Source organism: Lactuca saligna, chromosome 1, assembly GCF_052625555.1.
Source record: "Lactuca saligna cultivar CGN05327 chromosome 1, ASM5262555v1, whole genome shotgun sequence".
Classification (NCBI taxonomy): Eukaryota; Viridiplantae; Streptophyta; class Magnoliopsida; order Asterales; family Asteraceae; genus Lactuca; species Lactuca saligna.
In genome coordinates, this window is record NC_136417.1 from 47720292 (window position 1) to 47731757 (window position 11466).

Below are 11466 nucleotides of genomic sequence, written 5' to 3' on the forward strand. Positions count from 1 at the left end.
ATCGAAAAATATATTTATTAGTTTATGGTTTGCATTCTATCATTCTGACAGAATAAAATCGGATTTTTAAACTTGAATTAATTTAAAATATTCAGATTTTTAAATAATAAAGGAATTAATCATCCCTAAAAATCCGAAAATTTCCTTTTTTAATATAGGTTAATTAACTAAAATGCCCTTATGTTGAAATTTGTGTGATTATACGGTACATGTTATCATATTCTACTATCATATACCCTCAGATCATGACCTTTGATTATATTTCATCCGATGTTATCATATTCTACTATCATATATATAGTTTTTAATTTTAAAAATTGAAAAAAATTAACAAATGGATATTATTTATTTCAAAATACCACAAAATGACAAATATAAAACTAATGAGAGACTGATATATGGTTAACACATTGGTAAAATGTAAAAAATATTGTGATGAGAAATAGAAATATAATTTATTTCAAATTAGTTACCAAGTGTTTTTTTTTAATGAAAAAATTTTAATACTAAGAAATCAATTATAATTTAGTTTTTTAACAGATTTAAATTGGTTACAATTTTAGTTCCCTATTTAATATTGTTTAAACATAAAGAAAATGTATATTAGAAAATCTTAAATAATTTATTTGAAATTTGATATTATAAATCTAATACATGATTTATTTGAACTTTAAAAACTAAATTAATAAAGAAAATTTTATGAGCTTGACACGTATCAACTTAAGAATAAAAAATAAAATTTTAAATTAATATTCTAAAAGATTAAAATATATCATAAGTTATGTTTATTTATTAGATAGTATAGATAGATATAAATAAATATATTCTCTAATTATTTAATTTAACAAAGATATTTTTTATTCCCATTTTACCAACAAATAGATATTTTAGATTCTTGAGTTTCAAAGGTCATATTCTACAAATCCATTAAGATGCCAAGAAATAGTGGCTTAAACATGAAAAGAAGATAAATTTAGAGAAATTTATTGTTTAATCAACTCGTTTAAGCTTTAGAAATTCAAAAGGGGAAATGTTATGAAAGAGAGTGCAACCACGCGTGTAAAAAGTAGGCAAATCGAAAGATGCCTCGACAGAGATTTTTTCACGCTTATCAAAAGTTTATGTGAAGAAGTAAATAAATTCCCAAAAGCCATACTCTTTGCCTGGACTCGAGCCCAGAATGTTTGCTTTTTAATTCTCTTCTTACACAGATTAGCTTAGCTGCTTTCCTTACCCATTATTTATAACTCAAACCTTTTAATCTTAATGCCTGTTGAATGTCTGTCCAATCCCCATCATTTATCAGGTATCTTGGTTTCCCCTATTACCTGAAAGATGAAAACCCTCATCTTCTTGTCTTAAATTTTGTGAAAATCTGAAGGAATCACTTCTTTAAATCAATGGAAGCAAGATGGGATCCGGATTTCTGTTTCAAGACTTTCAGAATCTTTAATTCAAGGTTTACGCCGCTGTTTCTGTTGTTTTGCCTTTCGTTCTCGACACTTTCTTCTTCACTTACTAACGAAGATAACGTGCTCGACGAAATTACACTCAACATACAAGACAGAGCTTCACTTCTCCTGTTCAAGTCACAGCTCCATGACCCGAATCAAAGATTGTCATGGGTCGGTTCGAGTTGCACCAACTGGACTGGGGTGAGTTGCTCGAGATGGAACGGTCGGGTTGTTGCACTCAACCTCACTGGGTTTAACCTCTCCGGCCAACTTCATTCAAGCTTGTGTAAACTCTCATTCCTCGAAACCCTATATCTGTCTCATAACAATCTCGATGGCCAGATTCCAGCTTGTTTTAGTTTGTTTTGGAATATCAAAATCTTGGATCTTAGTCATAACATGTTTAGTGGTGTTATTCCTGATACCCTCATGAAATTGAGCAGATTAACCCATCTTGATTTTAGCCACAACCTGTTTGATCAAATGCTTCCGTACTGGATTGGGAACTTCTCAATGAAGCTAGAAAAACTCGAAATGGGATTTAATTCGTTTCGAGGGGGGATCCCCGAGGGTTTATTGCACTTGAAATCACTTAAATACTTGGGTTTATCTCACAATAATTTCTCCGGTGATCTCCCGGACTTCCGGCAAGCGTTGGAGCATCTTAGTCTCGTGTCAAATTCGTTTTCCGGTACGTTACCTTGTTTATCATCATCGGTTGAATCACTCTCTTTTCTCGATTTAGCTGAAAACTTACTCGAAGGTGGAGTTCCGACTTGCATTTCTTCCCTACGAGCATTAGAACATCTTAATTTGTCGTTCAATCATCTAACCTACGAGATTTCGCCAAGATTCCTGTTTTCGAATAGACTTGTTGTTCTGGACTTGAGTTACAATCAGTTGTCGGGTTATCTTCCTAAAAAAATTCTCGACTCACCGGAAAAGTCAGGGCTAATTGTGCTAGACCTTTCGCACAACCAGTTCTCCGGCGAAATCCCGCCGGATTTCACAGAGTTAAAAAGTTTACAAGCTTTATTTCTCTCCCACAATCTTCTCACCGGCGAAATCCCGTCAAGAATCGGAAACCTAACCTATCTCCAGGTAATCGATCTCTCTCACAACTCGTTATCCGGTTCAATCCCTCTAAACATCGTCGGTTGTTTCCAACTTCTCGCATTAATCCTCAACAACAACAATCTCTCCGGCGAAATTCAACCGGAGCTCGACGCATTAGACAGTTTAAAAATTCTCGATATCAGCAACAACAAAATTTCCGGCGAAATCCCATTGACGTTGGCCGGATGTAAATCATTAGAGGTCGTCGATTTAAGCTACAACAATCTCTCGGGACCTCTAAACGATGCGTTGACCAAATGGTCAAACCTAAGGTACCTTTCTCTTTCACACAACAAGTTCACCGGAGCTCTCGCCATTTGGATCTTCATGTTTGAATCAATCCAAACAATCGACCTCTCCGGCAACAAATTTTCCGGCGACATCCCCGACGGGATTTTCAACCTCAGTTTACATTTCAACAATGGCGAAGCTAAAGAAAACCCCAAAGCGCCATTGTTAGATAGTAAGTTTTCATTGGTGATGGGTGATGATCTGCATCTAAACTACAATCTTTCATCAACAGTCACCATTGATTTATCAGATAACTTGTTACATGGTCAAATCCCAGAAGGGCTATTTGGTCTACATGGTTTGGAGTATCTAAATTTATCTTACAATTTCCTCGATGGTCAAATTCCCACAAATTTGGAGTCAATGTGGAGGTTAAAGATTCTCGATTTATCGCATAATTCATTATCTGGTGAAGTCCCGGAAAATTTATCGGGGAATTTGACACATTTGAATCTTTCGTTTAATTATTTTTCCGGGATTGTTAATAAGACGAAAGGTTATTGGAGATTTTCGGGGGCGTTTGCGGGAAACCCTAATTTGTGTGTGGAGTCATCTGGCGGTGATGGTGGTGGTGGTGGTGGTTGTCTGACCGGAAAGTTGCCGGAGGAGCCGGAGAGGGTTTACGAAGAGGGGAAAGAAGATGGGTTGATATCGGGATGGGTGTTTTCAGTTAGTGCTTGTGTTAGTTTTTATTCGGTTGGAGTTGCTTTGTTTTGTTCATCAAGAAGTAGGAATTTTATGTTTCAGACGAAAGTTTAAATGTAGAAAGGGTAGATTACGATTGTATAGATGATGAATTTGCTAATGGGTTACATATAAAGTGTTTATCTTTTGTAAACATTTATGGTTTAGATGAATTTTAAACTATGAAATGAAATGAAATGAAATGAGTTCCATTTTGTATATAAAATAGAGATAGAGATACGCACGTCTTATGTCAAGATTGAGTCTTGAATTCATGACCATTAAAATTAAGAGTTGTGTGAATATTTTTGTTCTCATATAAAGCGAAAAGATTCCACTGTTAATTATTTGTTGGATGGAATATGTGCAATTTATGTGCAATTTGTGTGTTAAAAGCAATCTAGTTGGCTAGTTGTAGAAAAATTGGATGCCACCCTATGTATTGATATATTGTATGAAATTACTGTTTGTACTTGAAATCACCTTATAATCTTTTTTTGGGAATTATAACTATAACATTTATAAATCTCTATGGGGAGGGAAGGGAGGCCAGAGGGAGAAAAGGGAAGAAGATAGGAAGGAAAAAAATTAGGGTTTCCAAGTTGAAAACCCTAGATGCCTCAACTATAAAAGGAACCCCATGGCTCCAAAATCGGCACCTATGCATTCATAGAGAACCCTAGCCGATTTTGAGCCTCTCTAACCTCTCTCATAATTATCCATTGCTACTTGGTGTTTATGACTAATTAAAGGTGCAACACTTGAGACACTAAGCTCTTGAAATTCAAGATCAACTAGCTACGAGGAAAAAGTATTAATCTAACTTGGGTTTAGTTATCAATTTCGAAATTGTGTATGCTAGTCATAGGGTTTATGCTTTGGATGATTATTTGCATGTATAACTTGAGAAAAACTTAGATCCAAAGCATTATGGTTGCATGTACACCATATAAATGTTGTAGTACTCAAAACTCATTAGTGATATGAGAGACTAGGGTGGTTTTCTGTTATATTTGATGCGTTAATGAATTGTTCAAAGCAAAAAGAAAATCATTCTTTGGTTCTGCCTGATGATCACGTCGTGATGGCTCTCACGACGTGAGTCGGATGGTTCTCACGACGTGAAGTCGAGTCAGATAGCAGATTTTCTGGATTTTGCTTAAACTAGGCTTGGATAATTAGCATAAGTTTTTTACTAATTAAAAATTTTGATTTTTTGATATGGTAATTGATATCTTAACATATTTAGAAGATAATAGTCAAATGTTAAGATAATTACAAGCTTTTGTGATAAACTAATTATTTGTAAAATATGATTTGTATTTATCTTACAAATTAAAACTGGATTAGGTCAAATTTAGATAATCGTAAATTTATATGATTATTTTAATTATATTAAATTTGATCTACAAAGTTTTGAAAAGTTTCAAAACTTACCCTCAAATTTTGGAATTTAAAATTTGATTAAAAAAGTTTTAATTTTGAAAAGCTGAATTCTAAAACCCTAGTGTTTTAAAAGTTTAAAAATACACACTCATGGTTTTATTAATAATTTAATTAAAATATTAATTAAGAGACAATTAATAATTTCTTGACATGGTTTAAAATTAATTAAATTAAAAGATTAATTTATTAAAAGATTAAACCACCTAGTATTTTAAAAGTTTAAAATATATCATTATACTATTATAACATTAAAAGTTTAATTTATACATAAGTATAAGAATAAGTCAGTCTTACCATTAGTAGGCCTCATTCACGAAGCTGGTCTATAAGGGGTGTTTAAGGAAGCGGCCTGTAAAAAATAACTGTCATTGGGTATCCGCTCTTACCCACCACACCCTTGACTAGTGGAGGGTCGTTAGCTGAACGGGTAGGATAGGACACTAAGCTCTCATTAAAAGTATAATGAAAATACAAAGTAACTAAATCTTTTATACATTCCCAATCTTAGTTACTTAGGAAAATGTGAATTTGATGCTAACCTATGAAATTGCACTTTGCACGTTATTGTCGTTAGTGGAGCGTGTGTGGTTAACCGGCACACTTATATGGGACTAACGATGGATGAAAATAGGTTTCTCGTAAATTATTGTTGATTGATGGAGCGTGTGTGGTTAACCGACACATTGATTAGACGATAAATGATATCGAGAGTACCAAGTTAATTTGCATGGTTATTCACACCTCGTTTGGGATCCTCGGTATCACAGTCACAAACTTGAAGGGCCTAATCGAGATTAAACATGTCATTGAAAAGTTCAATGAATCTCAAAAGATCTAGGAATTTCATCTAAAACCTAATTCGTTTAAAATTTTGTTTTCCTTGTGGAATTGGTAAATCGTCATTTACCTACCTTCAGATAATTTGCAATTGGATTACGGCATCCATCTTCCGAATTGTAAATTATTATGTTGGGTCCTAGCCTTAATATTTCATTTAGGTGTTATATTAACGACTTAATCAACTAACTTGAATTTCTACCCTTTGTAGATGTCCAGTTTTGACAGGTATGGTCTTTGTAACATCCATAAATTTTATGCCAAATTTAAACTTTTTCAATCATAAATAAAATCAAACAGTGTTTGTTTACAAAAATGTTTTCAAATCAATATCCATCAGAGTGTCCCAAAATCATAACATAAGGATGAGGAGCGGTGCGGTCACGCCTTCGCCTTGCCATGATCTCCTGAAGTACGTGAAACAATAAACTGAAAACTGTAAGCCCAAGGGCTTAGTGAGCTACCCCCAAAATACCAATACCACACCGTTAATTCCATATCAATAACAAATAATCAACAACATGCATACCGGGCCTTCGGCCTGACTGGACCGCCCTACAGGGCCTACAGTCTATCTGGATCTATCCTGAGCCTTCGGCATGACTGGTCCGCCACGTGGGCCTACAGTCTTCTCGGACCGCTCATAGGGTACGTTGGCCTTCAGCACAAAGCAGGACCGCCTCAACCCAACCAACAAGAAAATAACCACATGCGCATAACTATCATATACTGGCATATACAACATCAAACACATCTATCTCACTGATCATCAATCATAGAATTCTCTCGTAACTAGAGCACCGACCTAGCAGGTCACTAACATACCAATCCCTACGGATCATAAGAGCATAACATATTGTCTACCCTGATTCCGATCTACCACGTGATAACCACACGTAACATACCATAACAATAACAACTAAAGGGTCGGCCTTGGTGCCGTAGACCCTATCGATATAATGAGGATAACTCACCTCACAGATGTCTACTCGAAAGGTAAACTCCAACTCTCAGATCACTTGACACGGGCTCCACCACCTATTATCATAGTACAACATACTTATAAGTCCTTAACCTTATAAAGTACTCCATAACCCATTAGTCAACCCCTGGTCAAGGTCAAAGTCCTCAGTCAAGGTCAATAGTCCATGTAGACCTTAACTCACCGAGTTCCTTGGAGCACTTTCCAACTCGCCGAGTCATCGGGGTGGCTCATCGAGTTCCTTCGATTTTCGATCAACCTTTAAGGCCACTCGTCGAGTTTCCTCCTTTCAACTCGACGGATACACACGCATACATATCCTGGAGAAAACTCATCCGACTCGCCGAGTTGTCCTTCAACTCATCGAGTTTATGGCAATCTTCATCAGACTTGCCGAGTTGTTCATCCAACTCGTCGAGTTCACGGCCATCTTCATGTGACTCGCCAAGTCAACCTTGCGACTCGCCGAGTCCATTCAGTTCTTTTTCCATACAGACTTGTTTTGATCCATGCAACGGCTCCAAATCATAGATCCAAGCTCCTAGGGCATGCTTATCACGTAAAATTGCAAACTTTACGTGCATGCATGGCTATAAAGGCTCTAAATGCCTATTTTAAGTTCTTAATGGAGCTTCATGCTCAAGAGGGACCTCAATCATGACCAAAACTGCAACTTTATGCCTTTAAAACCCAAGGAGGGTCCAGATCTGAAGTTACAACTTCAGATCTAGCCCATAACTCATCTTGTCAACTTAATATTCCATAAAAACCCTAAAACTCAACCAATATAAGAGATCTACAAAGAAAATGGCGATTTGGGTACCTCTAGAAGATGATAACTGAGATAAGTGTTGACTCCTACACTCTACTTGTTCCAATCTCCTTTTCCTCCAAGCCTTCTCCCTCCAAAGGTCCTCTTTTCAAGCTTCAAACACACAATGGGCACACACACACACACACGTATTAGGGTTCTCAAGGACTCTCTAGAACTGTAAAGAGGCCCAAGGGAGGCTAAGGTCCCTTTAAATAAGGTGCAAAACCCCGGGATTTAGGGTTTCATCTGCCAGCTCCTACTCGCCGAGTCTCAATATAGACTCGTCGAGTAGGTCACTTAACACACGATCCCACCCCGTTGCTACTCGACGAGTTGGGCAATCAACTATTCGAGTAGGGCTTAACCCAAGAAATGTTATTTAAAACAATACCTGAGAATCGGGGCGTTACAATCTTCCTCAATCCATTGGAAAAGGCATTCCATTCAAATATGATATTCCACATGTCGATCAAGGTGAAAGATCAATCCCTTCTTCGTGCAAAGGTGAAACTAGAAATCATACTTCTCTTCCTCTACCTCCTCCAATAATTCTCCTTGACCCAAATATCCATCGACTTGAAAAGTTCAAAGTCACTCAAGCCCTATTGGCAAACAAAGACCAAGATGGAGGGTCTGTGTGTGCACATGTCTTGAAGATGAAGTCAAACATTGATAGACCAGGAATGTTGGGTGTCGTTTTCCCGAGGAAGTTAGCTGTTGACTTGGTTCTTCAATCACTTCCTGAGTCGTATAGTCAGTTCGTTAAGGACTACTATATGACAAACCACGACGTAACCCTTAATGATTTGACATATTTACTAATTGTTGCTGAATCAACGATGATTTGGCGCACTGGTAAAGCAAAATTGATTGGAAGATCTACATCTTAAAATTCCATGGACATAGGAAATGACAGAGGTGATAGTCCATAAATAGTTTCTTCTCCTAAGGGAGAGAAATCGGCCATGGTAAAAAAGTTTGATCATAAGAGAAAGGCTAAGTCTAAGATTGTTCCATTTGTAATTCCCAAAGAGTCTACTTGTTTCTATTGCCAAGAAAATGGGCATTGGATGCAAACCTGCCGTATCTACCTGAAGGATCACAAGGATGGTAAAGTCAAAATGTATGACTTTGATTCAGGTAAGTCCACTATCTAACTCTATTAAGTTCCTGATTTATAGATTCTTAATACATGGCGTGATAAGATTGCATTTTGATATTTTGTAGTATCGAAGAAAAGGAAGGAAGCTTAAAAGAGATTAAGAGTAAGCTGAGTCTGATCATGAAGAGATGGATTTCAATCACATGGTTCGATGATCTGATTTTTGAGCTGCTGCTTAGGAGTTATGATAGATTTCTTGGGAATATATAAAAACAAAGTTTTCATATGTATTTGTGTTGTAAGGACAAGTTTTCCGCATATTAATATGATTGTTTTTATTTACTTTAATGTTTCCTTGCAATGGTATTTATGGAAAATTGGTGTTTATATATTTCCATTATTAGCAATATTAAAAATCGATTTGATTCTTAATTGTATCGTTTTGTGGTAGTGTCATAATTTAACAAGTGAGGAAGGATTCTCATCACCCAAGTTTCGATTGGACAAAGTCTTGATTTTATAAGATTTGAATTGTGTGATGTATGAAAATCTTAATCCTTGGGAAATTGAGATTGATTCCTTGTTCACATATGTGTGTGAGTCAAGTGAAGGAATAAATGATCTAGTACATATTGATGTGCACTGGTCAGAGCCATCACAAAGGATGATAAAGTCTATTTGTCATGGTTTACTGATAATTCGGTAAATATGGTTATGCTTATAAGATTAAGTGTAATTCTAATACCTTGAAAACTTTCAAAGTATAGCAGAACGAATAAGAAGAATCAATTCGGCAGAAAGATAAAAGTTTCTCCAATCTGAAAGGAAAGAAGACTACTTTAGTATCGTGTTTTATGATCATCCTAATGATTATGGAACCATATAACTGTTGATCCTCTAAGGACACCTTAGTGCATTTACATCACTAAGAAGAGGTATCAGGAATTGTTGAAATGGTTAAATCAAAAGAATGAATCATACTTAGTTCCATAGTCGAGTTTAAGTGTTATACTTACTCAAAGATTATACCTTGAGTAATACTCCTTCCATCCCAAATTAATATTCCATGTTTCCTTTTTGGTTTGTCTCAAAATAATTATCCACTTCTAAAAATAAATATCATTTTTACCAAAATATCCTTCATTATTAGTTAAACTACTATGTAATTAAATGCAACTATCATAGAATTAAATGCAACTATCATCGAATTAAATGCAACAAATGGTATAATTGTCATTTCATTTAATAAAGTTAATGGTAATTAATATTTCCTTAATATGTGTGTTTTTTGTCTGTGGACAATAATTTTGGGACGAAGGGAGTATGTTCTAAGAAGGTTTAAAACACATCATGAAATATGGAGTAGAAGTGTTTTTCTTACTCTTGCACATTTGAAATTGGTAATTATGACGTTTTGGATAAAACAAAGACCAGCTAAGACCAATTATGTGAAGTGTTATCTTGATAAGAATCCACACCAACTCTTGAATATTTGTTTGTCAAGGAATGTTGCTTGACAGATAATCTTATATGTCAATAGGTTAGTGAGAGTCTTAAATGGACTTGAATAGTTTCAAGAACTAGTCAAGAATAAACCTATTGTTAATCACTAGGACACGACTTGAGGTTGATAACCTATCATGTTGACATAATCTTGTTTCTATCCCCTTCCAGTTAGGTTGACTATGAATGTGAGTTCTATAAGTTCTCATTTGATTGCATAAGGAAAAGCACCTTGATCAGTGAAATTGCATTGATCAGTGTAGGTGAGCTGATCAATAACTTGGAAACGATGGTAGACCCTTGTGTTGCCCATATGGAAAGAAATTGAGATTAAGAAAGTTTAGTCCACATGAGTTTGAATTTTTCATAAACTTTGTCTTTATGATAGTGGGTAGAAATGACAAATTCACATGGATAGGAACACATACACCATAAAATCTAAGTGGTAAGAGGTTTCTATTTACTTCATGAAAATGATTGTGAGGAAACACTTTCACGAGTAGATTTTAAAGGATTATAGTAAGCAGTTGTGATAATTTCATTCTCAAATTCGAGTATGATTACGACATCCCTTTTCATAGTTCAATTTGTGAGAAATGACAATTAGTTTGAACATTCGGGACTAATTGCTATAAGTTCTGAAAAGGTTTAGACATACATATAAGCTATTTAATCGAAGGTGTATGAGGTTGATAAGTATAGGTAAAGACTCATCAAATCATCATGTATCAAAAATATGAACTTTGGTAAGAAAGTCAATAGGTATTGATTTCTAGAACTCCACCTGATTTCTGAGTACATGTCAAAGTTAGTGGGAACATAATTGCTATGCTCGTAAGAACATAATTGTTACGCTAGTGGGAGCATGATTATTATGTTAAGTGTTGCAAGTAAGCAATGTTATGTATAGGAAACAGAGTTTTCAGTTTGCAAAGTTGCAGAATTTGGAAATTGTTTCGTTGCAGTAAGGTTTAAGGGAGAGGACATTTATACTTCATTTCAAATCTAAAATCTTAGATTGAAATTTTAATCAAACTTAGTCATGTACATATATGAATATCATGCTGAAATATTTCAACATAGGAAATTCTGTATATGGGAATATTTTAGCAAAAGACTGGTCAAGTATCATGTCTTTATGTAAGACGTTATGAATCGTATCCCATATGCTTCATGTATAGGATCGATTGCATATGCTATAATATTCGTCTATTCTGATTTTTCCAAATGCCTAGCA

General features: G+C 35.3%; 1 protein-coding gene across 1 annotated transcript; it reads left to right on the top strand.

Annotated features, from left to right (window-relative positions):
• The first annotated feature begins 1057 nt into the window (after positions 1 to 1057).
• CLV2 (Leucine-rich repeat (LRR) family protein) lies at positions 1058 to 3699 on the top strand. The gene has a single exon (XM_078984126.1). The coding sequence runs from the start codon at positions 1401 to 1403 to the stop codon at positions 3618 to 3620; it is 2220 nt and encodes a 739-aa protein (XP_078840252.1). The 5' UTR covers positions 1058 to 1400; the 3' UTR covers positions 3621 to 3699.
• Positions 3700 to 11466: the final 7767 nt, after the last annotated feature.